The sequence below is a fragment of the Schistocerca gregaria genome, chromosome X (genome assembly GCF_023897955.1).
Source record: "Schistocerca gregaria isolate iqSchGreg1 chromosome X, iqSchGreg1.2, whole genome shotgun sequence".
NCBI lineage: Eukaryota > Metazoa > Arthropoda > Insecta > Orthoptera > Acrididae > Schistocerca > Schistocerca gregaria.
In genome coordinates, this window is record NC_064931.1 from 333,940,038 (window position 1) to 333,958,803 (window position 18,766).

Consider the following 18,766-nt stretch of genomic DNA (forward strand, 5'->3'; position numbering starts at 1 on the left):
ACTCTGTTTTACTATACTCTATTAGCTGCTGGTGGGATGTCATAATAAGTGGATGTATTTATTACCAAAGCTGACGTTATTCTTTAATTAATTTCACTGAAGTTACGTAATTCATAGTTAAACTTTTTCTTGACAACAATAAAATTTTGCAAAGTTTTACATTGATGGTTTTTGGAATGGATTGTAATCAGTAATGCAATATTGCTGGCAAAAATTAATTATGTTCTGATAAAATGATTTTACAAACGCTCAAATGGGATTAACTTTTTACAATAATCTTACAACTAGGATTGCACAAACATACCTTCAGTAGTCTTGAGTTTCTCAAAAAAATAATTCAATAATATTAGTTCCTCTTATGATAATAGTTAGCTGATGTGTCTATATGTCAGTTTATAATCTCTTGTAAATCATAGCTGGTGGCTGGCAGGCACACTGCTCCTCTCAAAATCTCGCTTCATTCCTACTACTGACTCACTTCACTTCTCGCTTACTACTGACTTCCTACAAACGCAAAAGTGCGATCTCCCCTGCCAACAATGCTTTCTGGTGCAGACAATCCCCGCTACCATTACAAAATGTATCAATGCGAGGTCTTTCTCGCTCTTTTCTTAAAATGTATCCATAAGCGGTCTCTCCTGCCGTTTTTAAAATTATATCAATGTGCAGTCTCTCTTGCCACCTATACTTTGGTGCAGACATTACCTGCTACCACAATTATTTACAACATGACAAATATTAATTATTCCTACTTAATCCTATTAATAAAATATAAACATCTGTCATAAATTTTGGTTAGACAATAGACAGTGGAAATATACATGTCTTATAATGGATTAAAAATTTATTGATATTTTCAATTTTTTGAAGAGGGTAATTACTAGTTAAGATATTGAGGAGTTCATTATGAGAGTAATTTTTTATATTTAATTTTTATATTTATTGTCTGTGGGTACATTGAGTTTTGTCAGTGTGTATGTCCTAGTGCGCTCATCCTACCAACTTACTACTTATTGAGAAATGAAGAAAGATATGCAAGGCCTTTGTGCTGCAATATTTACACAAGATCATTGATTCAGTTGAAGCCATCAACCCAGTCCGTGTAATTTCTGTGTGTACAACTGACTCCTTTGATTTTAAAGGAACAGCTGAAACATTGTTATCAATGCAGTTATGTAAGATCCCCAAGTGCAGTGTGGGGAAGTCTCTCATACACATCCATCTTAGATAGCTGTATAAAAAATCTTGCATTCAAACAGAATAATTAAGAAATGTCAACAAAAACACCATGGAACATGTATGGGATGACATTCTTTATCTGGAAGATCACTCATGTTTATCAGTTGCAAAACAGAAAGATCTGTTGATGATGTCGCCATTTCTTCTTCACAGGTTGCTTTGCAGTAAACTTTGCAGCATCTGATTCACTAATTAAATTGTGCAGTGTACAGAAATCAGTACTGAAAGTTTCTTTATCTTGAAATTAATTTGGTTATTCTCTTGCATAATGAGAAATCGTTGACCAGAATTCTACTAACTAAACTGATATATTTCTGTAGTTGTATAATGAAAAATACGTAATAAATTGGTGAAGAAGGGAGCAAACTATGTGTGGTCAGTACAGCAGTAAGTAGCCTTTCAGTAATTAAAAGACAAAATAGGAAACCCACCGATTTTACAGTCCTGATTTCTAGAAGCAAATCATAATCACCACAGATGTGATCAAGGAAGCGACTGGTACCCTTCTGAGTCAAGAAGAACTAGGACAGATTTGCCAGTAGCCTTCGCATCTGGGACATTGAACCATACTAAGATAGAACATAGTACATTCATGTAAGAACTTGTAGCCATAGTGTGGGCAGAAAAGCACTACCAACCTTATGTGTGCAGAAGAAAATTTATTGTGTGTGGTGATCACAAGCCGTTGAAAAGGCAGGTGCATATAAGTGATCCTTCACCAAAATTAACAAAATTCAGAATCAAACTGGCAGAATACGACTTAAAACATGGTAGCGAATTATAAAATTATTTATTTGTAATTTGTCTCAATAATATTGGCAGTAATGAGGTAGGCAGCACATTCCCACTCATCAGTTGTTCATTTCAAATCAAAATGTTTTGATCATCGCCACACACACAAAAAAAGAAATGACTGTGCAGCATTGTTGGCCGGGAGGCCCCATTCTGAGGAAGTTTAGCCACCAAAAGCAAGTCTTATTTCAGTCGACGCCACAATGGGCTACTCGCGTGCCGGTGATGAGGATGAAATGATAATGATGACAACACAACACCCAGTCCAGTAACGGAGAAAACCTCCAATCCAGCTGGGAATCGAACCCGGGCCTGCTGCATGGGAGGCAAGCACATTACCACTCAGCTAAACAAGTGGACATCATCGCCAACAAAATGCATTTGCTTATTGTTTACATTGTACTTTCACTGCATTGGTAATGAACCAGAAGTGCTGTTGAGATTGTTTGAAATAATGCTTACGACACTTATAAGTTTATCACATATTCCAAGGGCTACTGACGCTAATGTGTGTTAAATTGGTTGTTAGTACTACATAAGTACAGAACACTAACTTCAAAATTTTTCTTGAGTGTAACTTCGGATCATACCACATGCACGCTTACAAATTACCGTCACCTAAGTTAATGGCTCAGAGTTCGGCCTGCAGTGAACATATTAATGTGGAATAACGCATTCTACATGCATGAATGCTCTCGTCAATGGAGGTATTTAGGAACACCATATATGACTTAATTAACTAATTAGAATTGAGATAACTTCTGTCTGTAAAACTAGATTTTTATAAACCATCAAATGTTACTCTGATTCTTAGTCATCCACTTTAGCCCTTATAAATTCCACATCACAACACCTCTTCTTTTGTAATCGAGCTTCTTTTGCTTTGCATAACTCCAGTCACTCAGTCACATGTGTTAATGTACAGTATCTCTATTCTGCCTATTTCGGAATTAAATTGATCTCTTAGATTTCCAAACACAATATTCTCTTGCTCATTCTTGATTTACCAAATGGTTTTTCTAATAGTCTTAACATAATAAATTTTCGTAACTTTATGGGACCATATCACAAATATCTAAAAATTCCAGTGTCAAGAGGTGAACAGAAGAATATAGCTTCAAGAAAGGTACCTGTGGAGAAACATTGGATAGCAAGAAATTTGTCAACTGATCAATGAAAGTAGGATGTACAAAAACGTTCAAAGAAAGTCACGACTACAACAATATAAGTCACTTCAGAATAAAATACACTATGTGATCAAAAGTATCTGGATCCCCCAAAAACATACGTTTTTCATAATAGGTGCACTGTGCTGACACCTAATGCCAGGTGCTCCATTTCAACATTCTCAGTTCTCATTAGACATTATGAGAGAGCAGAATGGGACGCTCTGCGAAACTCAGGGACTTCGAACGTCGTCAGGTGATTGGGTGTCACTTGTGTCATACGTCCATATGCGAGAATTCCACACTCCGAAACATCCCTAGATCCATTGTTTCGGATGTGATAGTGAAGTGGAAACGTGAAGGAACACGTACAGCACAAAATCGTGCACGCCGACTTCGTCTGTTGACTGACAAAGACAGGGTCTTAATTTGCAATAGGCAGACATCTATCCAGACCATCACACTGCATCAGGATCCACTGCAAGTACTATGACAGTTAGGCAAGAGGTGAGAAAACTTGGATTTCACGGTTGAGCGGCTGCTCATAAGCCACACATCACGCCGGTAAATGTCAAACGACTCCTCGCTTGATGTAATTAGCATAAACTCTGGACGATTGAACAGTGGAAAAACGTTGTATGGAGTGACGAATCACGGTACACAATGTGGCGATCCGATTCCAGGGTGTGGTTGTGGCGAATGCCAGGTGAACGTCATCTGCCGGCGTGTGTAGAGGCAACAGTAAAATTCGGAGGCGGTTTTGTTATGGTGTGGTCGTGTTTTTCATTGAGGGGGCTTGTACTCCTTGTTGTTTTGTGTGGCACTATCACAGCACAGGAATACATTGATGTTTTAAGCACCTTCTTGCTTCGCACTGTTGAAGAGCAATTCGGGGATGGCGGCTGCATCTTTCACTGCGATCGAGCTCCTGCTCATAATACATGGCCTGCGGCACACTGGTTTGCTGGCTTTCAAATTACTATGCACCCTCCGACTCAGAGTTGAAATATAAAAAGCTTTGGCTGGTTTCGTTGTCTAGGGGCTGGGATGCGTATTTGCCGCCTTAGAGGCCAATTATTGCTGAGTCTACAGTATATGATAAGAATACACTCATTAATCGAATGGTTGAAGGTTTCTATCACTCGGCAATTGCGAATTATGAAAGTAACATATAAATTTATAAACGAAAGATTGCAATTAAATAAATTCTGCAGGTACTATCTTAATGACTTTAAATGATGAGTACGATAGTAGAAGTACTTGTGAGAATGCGGTATATTTCTGCAAAACACTTATTGGTGTCGATGGTCCAGCAATTAAATAAAATATGAGTTAAATAACAGGGAAACAATAGATTCCTACTACACGTAATTAGGTATGAACAACAACGTAGTTCGTGAGATATTCACTTCTAAATGCACACTACGACTAGAGGTCATCACTACCTGAAGCTTCATTTTGTCTATATCTTGTTTGACTTCTGAGGAAAGTATTTCTGGCATTTGAGAAACCGAGGCATCCAGTCGTCTAGCATTAAGATATCATTATGAACTTTACTGTGCAGGTTTTTATAAAAATTTTCAATACATTCCAATATTTCTCTATTATCTGTAATTTGCCCTTAGACTGTGTCTAACGCTATTAGCTGATTAATTCAGTGATAAGCTTCCACTTGGCTGTCTTTCAACTAGACTTATGTTCGAGACTGGCTTTTAGCATATCATATAAATCAAATAAACGGAAATGCCACTGAATTTTTTCTAAATGGCAGATGGCGAGCGAATAGTATATTGGAACTTGTGTATTGGGTACATACCAAATTTACAACATGCACCGACTTTTGCGTATATGTCTGCGCAGGCAGATCGTTATGAGTTTATGAATCGAGTGAGTCTGATGTCTTTGATAGTAAATGCCTTGCAACTAAGCTAACAAGAATTTTGGCGGTAACTTGGATGTAGACGACGTTTGCGTCTTGCATACATATTTATATACACGTAGTAGAAAAAATGGAATGGCAGTACCTAAAAAACGCAGCAGTAAGCTCTTACATTAGATAAATATTTTATTTAAATCATCAGCATTCCAAATAGGGTAGCTTTTTTCGTTCATCGTAGTTGCCTGAAGTGCTACTTGGAGGAATTGTATTCATTTATTGTTCTGATTTAGTACATTATGTCTGTTGTTGTGTGTATTGTTTCATGCAATGTTTCCTATGTAAGGTGCGACAATCCTATATCATTTTATGATACTGAGACACAAGGATGCTAAATAAATAAAAAAATACCTGGCTCTGAATACGAGGAGTGGTGAGCAGATTTGGCTATATCCGATAGTGAACATTATCTGTACGAGTTTTTATTTATCTTAATTATAGAGTATCATTTCATTATGTTTTGGAAACAATTGCTTTTGTTTCTGTGTTGCTTCCGAAAGCGCAGTTCGAGAAATATGTGTAACAAAATAAATCACTGAATAGGCGATAGAAAATAAGAATTTTGTATGTATTACTCGCTAGCGTTGGAGCAATTTAACGTATGAGCGAAATCTTTCCGTATTATTGGTATCTATGAAATAAAAGTTTATGTAATTCAGTTGTAGTAAACGAGCATAGCGCGTCGTGCGTTTAACGTTAATGTTGTTCACTTGTTAACCTGTCAGAATTTCAGATTGTGATATGCCTACGTCAAGTTAAATTTAGGGGTCAAGGGAACTTCTCATACCACCGATCTGCTATATCACCGATCTGCTTTGACCCGTAACGTAAATGCGTTTTGTGACGTCATTGTGGCGCGGTATGTTTGAAACGGGTCGTGTTAGGTGGTGTGGTTTTGGGGTGGATGTTCGTAACTTTGAGGCACAAGGCTACAAGTCTTAAATGATACAATTGACATTTTTCAGACATGTCTGGCTTCGTTTAAACATTTACGTACGTAGCACAAGCTGGGGTAATAACGTCAGTAATCTTTGAAATATAAATTTGACTATCAGAAGTGGTGACTCGAACATCTCACACCGTTCTGATTAGTAAAAGTTGCAATAAAATACCAGAGGTGTTACGTTCATTGTACTGACAGTTTTTACTTCGCTGCTGAATTGATTGAAGTAGCTGCACATTGCTGATTATGTGAACGTGAACATCACTTGCCACACGGCTGACAGAACGTACCTGTAGGACTGGAATTGTGTTTATATTGTCTTAGATGTAGATACAAAATCTTCAAGGAACTTAAGATACTGGTTTATAAATCACATAAATAAATTTCTAGAATTTTCTCATACTTTGGTATTGTTTTCTGCATAATTAACATTGTAATTATTTAGTGTGTTGATATTATTTCTTTCTTTTGTCATTTGGCAAAGCTTTGGAAAAAATAGAAAATTATATTTTACAATCCATTATACATACACACTGAAAGGGCAGTATCACTGCATTAGAAGATATAAGATTATATGACAATACTGCTTCTTGTTGGGAGTCACAAGGTTCTTTTAATCAAAGTGTTTAGGCATCAAATCATCCACTCAGATAAAAGTAAGTTGCTTCTGCTAATGATATAAAACATGTAATTAGGTACATAGCACTCGCCACTCCTTCACCCTTTTCAGACTTCATTGTTGACATATAATATGTTTATAATATACACCCAAATTCTATTGTGTGCATGCCTATTTGGTATTTACCTTGTAGTTTATTATTTATAAATAAAATGTGTTAAATATTTAAGTGGCTATAGAACCCATGCTAAGCCATATATGAAATTATTACCACAATTTTTTTACTACTCGGCACCACGTTTTTTCCTTCCAACCTAACCTAGACCTTAAGCTATGTCACAAGGAAGTTTGGATCTAACATCCTGTTGATATTGAGGTCATTGGAGATGGAGAAAAAGCTCTGATTCTCTTGAAGATGGAGAAGGAAATTGGTGTGCACTTTCTAAGGAAACATCCTGGCATTTGCCTGGAGCAAATTAGCAAAATAACAGTAAACTTAAATCTGCCTGGCGGATGTGATTTTCAACTGCTGTCCTCCCGAATGAGAGTCCAGTGTGCTAACCACTGCACTGCCTCACTTGGTGGCTATGCTACATGTCATTTTGTCACTACAGGCAATGTTTTGAAGAGGAGGAGGATGTGGTGTGGGGAGGCGTGGGCAACATTATCACACACTGATGCAAAATAATGCAAAATCTTGTTGGTGTAAATATCTATTTAGTTGACACGTTACACCTAAAAGTGTTACTATAATTGAACACAATAAGGTGTGATGAGCACCGGTGAATAAATTGCTGTTGCACACTTGTAAGTGCTGTGACAAAATGATGTAGCTAAGAGTCAAACTTTTGTTTCTAAATTTAATTCTTGAGAACAATTGTCAAAATAGTCAAATAGGGGGAAAAACTGTTTCTTAGTGGGTTTAGTTTCCCGAGTACTATTTCTGGCTCAACTGAAGCTACCCATAGTGGATCTTGGCTTCGTCCTGTGCTGTAAGGATTATGTGGCATGTTACACCCTACATATGCAAATGGGAAGAGAACAGAACACTGAAAGAATTATTTTTGGGATGCACATTATGGTGACAGACTGATCTGTAGTGTAGCCCATTGTATAGATCAGGTTGAAAGGTGACAGTTTGGTTTGCAATGCAGTCTGAGACCAAGATTAGATTGAAAGGTGGCAGTTTGGATCAGAGTCAGTGAAACAGTGTTGAAGACTTCAGTTCATTCCTTTTTCTAATGTTCTAGAGTATAGAGTGTACTAACAACCTGTTACATTTTTCAGTTGTCAGCGATGCTTCGTTGTTTGAAGATGACGCTACATTTCCTAAATGTGTCACAGAAAGCACATGAAAGATTGGATACTGACCTCTCAGTAGTGTCAAACAATTTTGGCATTCTTTTAGAATTGAACTGAGTGAAGTGGTGCAGTGGTTAGCACACTGGACTCACATTTGGGAGGCCGATGGTTAGAACCTGCATCTGGCCATTCGGATTTAGGTTTTCTGTGATTTCCCTAAATCGTTTTCAGGCAAATGCCGGTATGGTTCGTTTGAAATGGTACAGTCGATTTCCTTCCTGATCCTTCCCTAATCCAAGCTAATGCTCTGCCTCTAATGACCTCATTGTCGACAGGATGCTAAACACTGATCTCCTCCTGCTCCTCCTCCTCTCAGAATTGAAGTTCCGAGCAGCTCTACAGTTAACATATTTGTCATTTTATGTATTCATCAATTTCTGTCTGACTGAAGATTTTGGTGCACAGTGTAATGCTCAGGAACTACATGCAAACACCTCTCCTATAGTCAGCCAACTTTTGGTGATGAAACTTCTGGGAATTGTTTGACTGGCAATAGTTTACCTTGAGGGTCTAGGTTTAATTGAAAGGTTTTGCTGTACTTTATTCTGTTCTTATAGCAATTTTTAATTCAAATACTCTAATCCATTTTATACAGAATAAATAATTTTCAGTGCTACTGAAACACAAGTAATAGTTTTGACAGTTGAAAACAGAACAGTGTGCCTAGCAGTTTACAGATACTTTTTAGCCATGTTTACCTATACAACAACAAAAAATTGCTCAGACTGGACCAGTAAATTACACAGAATTACAGAATTCCCGTTACATTTTGAACACACCATATATAACCTGATCCAAGTTCCACTGGGTCATTTTTATTGTTTCACACGTTTATGTTCAACTGAGGAATGAAATTGAACTTGTTTAGCTGATGTGTTTGCTCTCTTCTTCTTCTTCTTCTTCCCCTCCCCCCCCCCCCCCCCCAAAAAAAAATCACATCCATTCTTCTGTTGACATTTCTCTGGTCCCACTTTAGAGTATGTGTTTCTTGCGGGGGGGGGGGGGGGGGCGTTTTTATTGTTTCACACGTTTATGTTCAACTGAGGAATGAAATTGAACTTACTTAGCTGATGTGTTTGCTCTCTTCTTCTTCTTCTTCTTCTTCTTCTGCTCCCCCCCCCCCCCCCCAAAAAAAAAAAAAAAAAATCACATCCATTCTTCTGTTGACATTTCTCTGGTCCCACTTTAGAGTATGTGTTTCTTGACAAATGTCTTGGATGCAGATCTGTTGTGTTACATGTAATCTGTGATGCAAGTTATTTTGGATGCAAATCTGTTGTGTTACATGTCACCTGTGATGCCAGTTATTTGATGAACTTCTTCAGTTTCAAGCAGCCAGTAGTTCTTAACTGTCACTGAGATGACAAGATAGAAATATTTTGGTCAGCCTGTCATTAATATATGTTTTTCCATTTTCCTGACAGAGATCAAGCATATAGTAGAAATGACACACCCCTTTGTAACGAAAAGATACCAGAGTAATATTACTCATAAGCAACAAAATACTAACAAGTGGTACACCCCACAACTTACCAAACTCAGAATACTACTGAGGATTATGAAAGACAAATCTCATAACAATGATACAGACAAGGAAAATTACACAAAAATGAGAAACCTTTACAGATTAGAAATTACAAATGCTAAGTGCTGTGCAAATGATGAATATATTTTAAACCTGCCTGGACTGTCATTAAAGGGGAAATTAATAATACCAATAAAGACAGGAGTATCCCTATTGACTGCAATATTCTCAATGAATATTTTGTAAATAGCGTCACCACCACACCCATCAATTCTGCCTCTGATGCAGAAGCGTTGCTCACTTGTGCAAAACAGACAAGAAGTGAGAAGTTCACTTGGGCTTGAATCACATTAAATGATATTCATAAGTCAATAAACAAATTAAGTAATTCCAAAACAGAAGATTATTATGGACTCAATAATCTTATCATTAAATGTATAGCAAAAGAAATTGAAATGCCACTTCTCTCACTATCAAACAGAATACATGATGAAGGAATATTCCCCGACTGTCTTAAGCTCACAGTTACATTGCCTGTGTATAAAAAGGCGAAATAAAACTCCCAAATAACTACAGACCCATTTCAATAGTACCAATCATATCCAAGTTAATAGAAAATTGTGTGCATAAGCAGATATACAGGTTTCCAGAATGAGATTTTCACTCTGCAGCGGAGTGTGCGCTGATATGAAACTTCCTGGCAGATTAAAACTGTGTGCCCGACCGAGACTCGAACTCGGGACCTTTGCCTTTCGCGGGCAAGTGCTCTACCAATTGAGCTACCGAAGCACGTAGGAGACGGATACTGGCAGAAGTAAAGCTGTGAGTACCGGACGTGAGTCGTGCTTCGGTAGCTCAATTGGTAGAGCACTTGCCCGCGAAAGGCAAAGGTCCCGAGTTCGAGTCTCGGTCGGGCACACAGTTTTAATCTGCCAGGAAGTTTCAGATATACAGGTATTTTGAAACCAACAAAATTTTAAATGAACAACAGTTTGGCTTCAGGTCACACCTATCAACTGTAAAAGCAGTAGAAGCTTTGGTAAGCAATGTTTATGAAGGGTATGAAAAAAGGGTATCAATGTCTGGAACACTTATTGCCCTAAGTAAAGCTTTTGACTCGGTGTCACATGACATACTCATCAAAAAGTTAAAGTACTATGGCATTGAAGATGACACACTCCGACTATTCAGATCTTATCTAAGCAATAGGTTACAGCTTGTATATGCAAATAAGCAGAGGTCAGAAATACTCCCTATAGAAAGAGGAATACCCCAAGGCTCTATTCTTGGACCTTTTCTCTTCATTGTCTATGTTAATGGCTTCTCGAATTACATACTGTGTAAGAACATACTATATGCTGACGATATGACGTTAATAAGTACATGAGAGAACTTACAGAGTGTACTGGACAAAAATAGAGAAATGATGCAAATGGCTAATTACTGGTGTCAGGGTAACCAGCTGTGCATAAATCAAACAAAAACAGAAGAAATGATATTTAATCTCAAAGTAACTGAAAATGAAAACAAAACAGTGAAATTACTTGGACTAATCATACACCAAAAGCTCTCATGGGAAGGACACACCAATTATCTAGGTAGTAAACTAGCACGAGTACTTTTCTTATTGTATAAACTAAGAAACAGTGTGAGCAAGCAATTGCAACTCCACTCGTACTATGCTTTTTTTCATTCCCAACTGCAATATGGAATGTTACTTTGGGGTAACTCCCCAGGGGCTGAATGTATTTTCAGATGGCAGAAGAAAGCAATCAGGTGCATGGAGGGGTTAACATCCAGAGAGTCCTGCAGAAATTATTTTAAATCTCTTGGCGTAATGACAGTGCCAAGCATGTAAATATATAACTGTCTAATATATGCCAGAGAAAATCTGAAAAAATTGAACATGAAATGTGATGTGCATACACAGAGTACAAGAAACAGTCACCTGCTGGACTTGCCTTCCACAAGACTTGCTGTAGTCCATATTAACTATAACTACTTAAGAATAAAATTTTTCAATAAGTTATCATGCTTAGCTCGTACAGTACCACTAAATAAATGTAAGAATACATTGCAAACCTGACTAAAAAACAACGAATTCTATACAACTGATGAATTCTTAGAAACTAATCATCAAAATATATGTTTTACCAAAGTTATGAAGAAAATGTTTTGATATTATATAAGCTAGTTATTTACAGTGATTCTTTTCTTATGCGTGTATTTAATACTGTATAAAACATTGTTTTACATAATGCTGAAGACAAGGTCTTTAGTTCCTTTTCTCCCCTTTCTGTAATGATTTGAATATCATACTGAAACTAAAACCCTCTGTAAACTTTGACGAAGCCAATTGTATGAAAAATACTGAAAGGCTAATAAAAATATTCTATTCTATTCTATTCAATCATCCATTCAAAGGATGTGGCTATATAACTTAAATTGTTCCCTCCTGAAAGTGTCGGAGACTGCCACAGTTTGTTGACATAAAGATCTCTTTCTCACCACATATCCAGATATGCAGAATGAGGCATAAATTTTCCATACAGTTGTTCTTTCGTGCATTTCTGTGTCGTGAATTACTGAACTGCTTCTAATAATCAAGATTTCCAATGTGTTTAATGCTTATGGTCTGATTACTGTGTTGTTGCACCTTACAAGGGATGTGTACACCCACCCAAAGATCACCAAGTCAATCTTTGTCTAGATAAGTTGCGCAGTGTCTCTAATATGCCTGTCGATCATGTCACTTAGTTCTTTTCAGTTCTGAGTGCACAGTGAGCCTAGGAAGTTGTATAGAACGATAGTGCCTCCCACCAAGTGAGACGTGCATGCTGTCATTATATTTCTTCATGCTGAGACATTCCTGTTTTCATGCAGCTCATATGGTGTAACAGTCACGCATGGCGGGAATATGTCACAATGGTGCACGACTTTGAAGTAGGATGTACAAACATTCATCATGAGGCCTGTCAGGGAAGGAAGTAAGTGTCAACCGATGAACTCCTTCAGTGAGGGGATCAGGCAATTCCAGAAAATCGTCTGTGAAGAGCAATTCAGAACAAGTGAAGAGGGATGTTGTCATCAGGCATTGTTTTTTTTCCCTTGGCAATGCTCAGCTGTACATTGCAGCTTCAACAAAGGTGTTCCTGCAGCGTTTTCGATGGGAAGTGTTAGATAACCCACCATACACCCCAGAGTTGGATCCGTCCAGTTTTCTTCTCTTTGCTCACACGAACTGCCTGTTATAAGGACAACATTTTGGCACATATATTGAGCTACAGACCAGAACAGAGAATCAGTGACTCAATAGAGAAATAGCTGGAAGGTGTAGTTAAATGTTGCAAATAAATTATTTTTTATTTTCTCTGTGGGTTCCATTTCACACCATTTAAACCTTAAAAGAAGTTGTTGTTGTGATCTTCAGTCCTGAGACTGGTTTGCTGCAGCTCTCCATGCTACCCTATCCTGTGCAATCTTCTTCATCTCCCAGTACTTACTGCAACCTACATTCTTCTGAATCTGCTTAGTGTATTTAACTCTTGGTCTCCCTCACTAATTTTTACTCTCCACGCTGCCCTCCAATCCTAAATTTGTGATCCCTTGATGCCTCGGAACATGTCCTACTAACCGGTCCCTTCTTTTTGTCAAGTTGTGCCACAAACTCCTCTTCTCCCCAATTCTATTCAATACTTCATCATTAGTTATGTGATCTACCCATCTAATCTTCAGCATTCCTCTGTAGCACCACATTTAAAAGCTTCTATTCTCTTCTTGTCCAAACTATTTATCGTCCACGTTTCACTTCCATATATGGCTACACTCCATACAAATACTTTCAGAAACAACTTCCTGACACTTAAATCTATACTCGATGTTAACAAATTTCTCTTCTTCAGAAACGCTTTCCTTGCTCTTGTAAAATAGTGCAAACTATCGGGACTTTCACAGAAATATAGGAATTTGGCACAGGAATGCTCTTGTTATTAACAACTTCAAACATATTAAAAACTTGAAAATATCTTAGTGCTGCAGGAAAACAGTGGTAATGATCAGTGTAAGTATATAAGTGTAAGTTATGATATAAGTGTAAGTATAGAACACACAGCATGTATAAAAAAGTGCCCTTCTGCCTTCATTGGCTACATCAACTCGCAACCTAGCTATCAACTTCCAATTTAACTGAGAATTCAGGCTATGATACAGTTCAGTCTGTCACCACACCCTTGCACAAAAAATTGCTATACATGCATAACTTCACTCTCCTCAGTGGATTACCATCTCTGCCTGACCTACAGTGATGGACAAAAATACATAAATACCACAAATACAATATGTTACCATGCTTATTACAGTGTAGAAAAACAATTGACATTCAAAACTGCTTTCCATCATCTCAGAATACAGATCCTTTATGGGTTTCAAGAGACAGTTACACCATTTTCCTGCAAAATAGTGGAAAGTTCAAGTAATGATGGAGGTACATGGTGGTAACACACCCTTCTCTACAAAGTGGACTGCAAACCCTCAATAATTTGAGAGCTGGAGGCTGTGGTGGCTAGGGGAGAAACAACAATTCATCCTCATGCTCACAAAACCAGTCTTGGATGATGTGAGCTGTTTGAACAGGGGTCTTGTCGTTTTGGAGAACAAACATTGTAGAATGTGATGAAACTGATCTGCTAAAATGTTCACATAATCCTTTGCAGTAACCTGTATTCATAGGGCCCATGAAATATTGCAGTATGGCTATGGGTGCCAAAAACGTCACTGATCTCCCCTCCCCCCCCCCCCCCCCCCCAATAAAAATCTTTCACTCTTGGGATGTAAACTTGGCCAGAAGTTGGTAACAGTGTGAAATGAGTCACATCAGTACAGGGTCATCGTAGTAAGTAATGGATTTGATATGGTTGATTGAAAGGGTGAGAGGTGCCTTTCCTGTCACAACATTGTTACTCCCTGGGATGGAATGTGTGTACCCCAACTGTCTATTCTTGTGACAGCATGTGAAAGTTTTCTGAATTTGTGAAATCATGTAACTGCAGTGGCACTTTGATACTAGCCCCGTTTTCACATATTGTCTAAAAACCTCATCCAGGAGGACTGGTACATCAATCTTTGTCAATTCGCCAGGCCCATTCGATCCAGAGTTAGCCCATTACCCTGTCCCAGAAGCAGCGCTTTAACACACATGGCTATCTGAGTGAATGTAAACTCCTATTTGCACTGGTTTTGCAGTATCGATAGGAAGCAGTTGTCCCCTATTCATAGAGTGGACCAAGTGACATTCTTCCTATTCTGTATAGTCCAAGTTTTATGATCTCAGCACCGTGTTTTCCTTTTATGGGCATTTGCATAACTGATAAGTGGTTTTATAATTCCAGCTCGCATTGCAGTTCCCTGCTTATGGAGCTCCCTTCATGTTGTTTTACTGCTGACAGGATTTATGAGTGCAACATTCAGTTCTGCTGTGACTTTTGCAGCTGTCGCCCTCTTATTTTTTGTCAGAATCATTATTATCACACAGCACATACGTTCATCTGTGGTTTGACTTGGTGGATGACAAATTTCTTGGTTACTGAAGTACCCACCTTATGGGTATAAACAATTCGTGTATGCTTAAATGCACTTAGCTTCAGCATCATGATCTGACAACTGTACAGAAGAGTGTTCTGACCCTGACTGACACTGGCATTGTATTGAAGACATTCCACATATGTCATTCATGGTGAAATATGAAAGTGTGCCAGAAAGTAATGCCTACAGGTTTTTTGTGTGAAAACCCATAAAGGTTTTTTATATAAAAACATTTTATTGATATTTAGAACTGAATAAAAAAAATTGAAGGCTTTACTTTTTACCATGCTCTTGTACAACAGTGCAACCTCCAGGCTTGGCTAACATCTACATTTATGTTCAAGAATGCATTTCTTGCAGTGTTACCATATTTTTGTACAGCCACTGTAGTACAGTAAACAACATGATGAATACCACCATTCACAAGCATATTACAAAAAACATGCAACATCTACAACTGGAACAAACGAAAACATACTCGGCCACAGCTACACTATGTGATCAAAAGTATTCGGACACCCCAAAAACATACGTTTTTCATATTAGGTGCATTGTGCTGCCACCCAATGCCAGGTACTCTATATAAGTGACCTGAGTAATAATTAGACATCATGAGAGAGCAGAATGGGGTGCTCCACGGAGCTCAGGGACTTAGAACGTGGTCAGGTGATTGGGTGTCATTTGTGTCATACGTCTGTATGCGAGATTTCCATACTCCTAAACATCCCTAGGCCAACTGTTTCCAATGTGATAGTGAAGTGGAAACGACTGCCAACATTCTGGGGGAAGAAGATGGACCAGTATCCACCTGACAAGGGATTGAAACCAGCCACATGTAGCATTAATAACAATTTGACAGGTTTACCAGTTAATGAATGAGTCAGTATTTCTATACAGTACATTACTTCATGGAACATTGACAGAATCCATCAAAGGCGGAAATAGTAGAATGAGACCCCACACTGTGCGTATGCTGCTGTGTGATGGGCAACTGATATACACTATTAATGTGGCCTTTAACTCCACATGAAAAAAAGGTAGCTGATCAATGTGGGCAGTGGGAGAGAGAGTGCTGGGCAAGTGGATAAATGACATTGATTGAAGTTTTGATTGGATGGAGAACTTTAAAAATTCTTGGAAACTCAACTGTGAGAGAGAAAGAACGTTTGGAAATGCGCAAAATCTCGCTGCCCCGTTGGTATGCGCCTAACCTGTTGTGCTGAGGAGAAGCACAGTGGTGCAGCGTAGCATGTTTACATGAGTAGTCTGACCATACATTAGATTTCCTGTGCTTATGGGAAATGTTTATTGCCACACTTGTGGTGATGGCAGACATTGCTGACAGCATCCCACTGGTTGTGTGTTCCCGGTGTAAATTCGAAAGCCTAGGCTTTTTTAAATACCTTTTACAGCGAAGTATCCATAAGCCATAAAGCCTGTGTATGCTTATTGGGTAAATCTTGGAGGAATCATGCAGTCACCATAAGATGTGCGACATTTTCTTCTGAGCACACAAAAGCAGAACTAAGACCCCAGAGGTCAGTGATAGAGTCTTTAAAGGATTCTGACTGCTGTTTACAGTACCTGTAAAATTCGTGTCTAGCATACACTACATGGAATGGACACCCACAATGATCTGACAAAGGTTACAACACTCAGCAAAAGGTAATCACTCGGGATTTTTCATGTGTGTGTATGTGTGTGTGTGTGTGTGTGGGGGGGGGGGGGGTGGACGACAACTAATGGTGAAACCCCAACACACTATGTGAAGCCCATGAAAACAATGGTCATTTTCAATCTGAATTGGTTAACTTAACCGGTGAAGTGATAGTTGAGGTGCTGTAATTATGTTTCCCAGTCATCAACATTATCCAGAAATGGAGGAAACAGTGTCTTTGGTGAGGGCAACCTTGTTACTTGCTGTTGTAGTAAGGTCAACTGCGGTTGCTGTTGGTATGTGCTTCATAAATTCCAGGCCCATATTGCCTAATATATCAATACACTGCGAAATTAAAAAAAATCGTCACTACTGTTGAAATCTGCAGTTATGAGCACAATTTATTGGGTGAAATTCCCTTATATGGTGGAGGCATACAGTTAATACAATCACATGTAAGTTCAGAACTACATAAATAGAAAGTAACGGGCCATGCATAATCAGGAGTCAAAGCCAATATAGTCTGCTGACCGTGACCAGTCAAGTGAAAGTTTCATCAAGTGAGCACACGAGAGAATGAGTTCTCAGAGCTGTAGGGCATGGTTATAGCTTGTTGGAGGTCGCAGGGCTCCACCGGATGATGCAGTGTGTGCTACAGTGCGGCTTCTTCCCATAGCATCGCTTGTGGTGACAGCTTGCATGTCGCGGTGCCACTGGTGGTGAGGGCTGCAAATAAAGGTCGATCTCCAACAGCTTTGATTGCTCGATGTTGCTGAGGGAACCAGTTAAAACATTTATGCTATGAGGCAGACAGCTAGGACACTACTAACCAGACCCTCTGAAGTTTATACTGGGATTTCATACTTATGACTTCACGTAACCCCATAGGAATGAAACCCAATGATCTTGTTGTCTGTGGCACAGAATCTCCCATTCTAATCAAACAATGAGAGCATCATAAACTTCTTGTCAGATTAAAATTGGATGCCAGACCGGGGCTTGAACCCTGAACCTGGAACCTTTGCCTTTAAAACAGCAAACCTCTGAGGGTGTGTTGTGAGTTGTGCTTGGGTAGCTCAGCCGGTCGAGTACAAAAGCAAAGGTCCCACATTTGAGACCCAGTACAACACTCCAGTTTAATCTGTCTCGGGTTTCAAATAAGCTGTGCCACAATGCTAAATGCATGTCTCCAAGTTCCTGTAATGACTAATGCACTAAGCTTGTCAATACTGCTAAGCTTCACTATAGACACATCAAAAACTTATTTTTCCTCCCTTTCCCAAAGTATCATGACCAACATTGCTGTAGCAGGCACATGTTTGTTATGACACATACATTTTTAAATTGTGCCTCACATTCAGTGCTCATTGAAGACCTTGTAACGTCTGAAAGATTAATTTCCAACCATTGTTTCTTTATTTCAGAGTATTTGTGTTTAAGGTGCTATAGCATGCATAAAATTTTCAATCTACAGGTTCTACCATGAACCCATCATGTTAAGAATACTTAACATATGTTGGCAAAAACATGCCCACAGCATTGCAGTACAAGCATGTAACAAGTTCACTTTTTATTTAGATCAAAAACTGAGTGGGAACTCCATTGCTTTCTATTGACATGACCAGCTGACATCTGTTCATATCAAACTGTTAACTCTGTATTATACTGGAAAGTCTTAGATGGAATACAGATGGAAAGAAAGACGATAACCATTCATCCTTTAGCATATGCATTGAGTGGTAGACAGGGAGATGAATGTATGTGACACCAATTCTTGTGAAATAATGGGCCTTCTTGTTTCAAATATTGACATTGTAAAAGACGGGGTAGTGGCTCACCTGATATACAGTTATCTTCCACTTTTTTTATAGTCCATTCTCAGTGTTCCCATTTGTACTGTGTTCTTAAATGAAGCCCATTGGTCAGCATGGGAGCATACATATTAGG

General features: G+C 38.5%; 1 protein-coding gene across 1 annotated transcript in view; it reads left to right on the forward strand.

Moving 5' to 3' along the window:
- The first annotated feature begins 5,104 nt into the window (after window positions 1–5,104).
- LOC126299116 (exopolyphosphatase PRUNE1-like) overlaps window positions 5,105–18,766 on the forward strand; it is a 142,148-nt gene continuing 128,486 nt past the window's right edge. Inside the window, exon 1 of the mRNA XM_049990816.1 lies at window positions 5,105–5,236. Within this exon, the coding sequence (XP_049846773.1) occupies window positions 5,207–5,236 (30 nt within the window). The 5' untranslated portion in view covers window positions 5,105–5,206. The remainder of the gene's footprint in view (window positions 5,237–18,766) is intronic.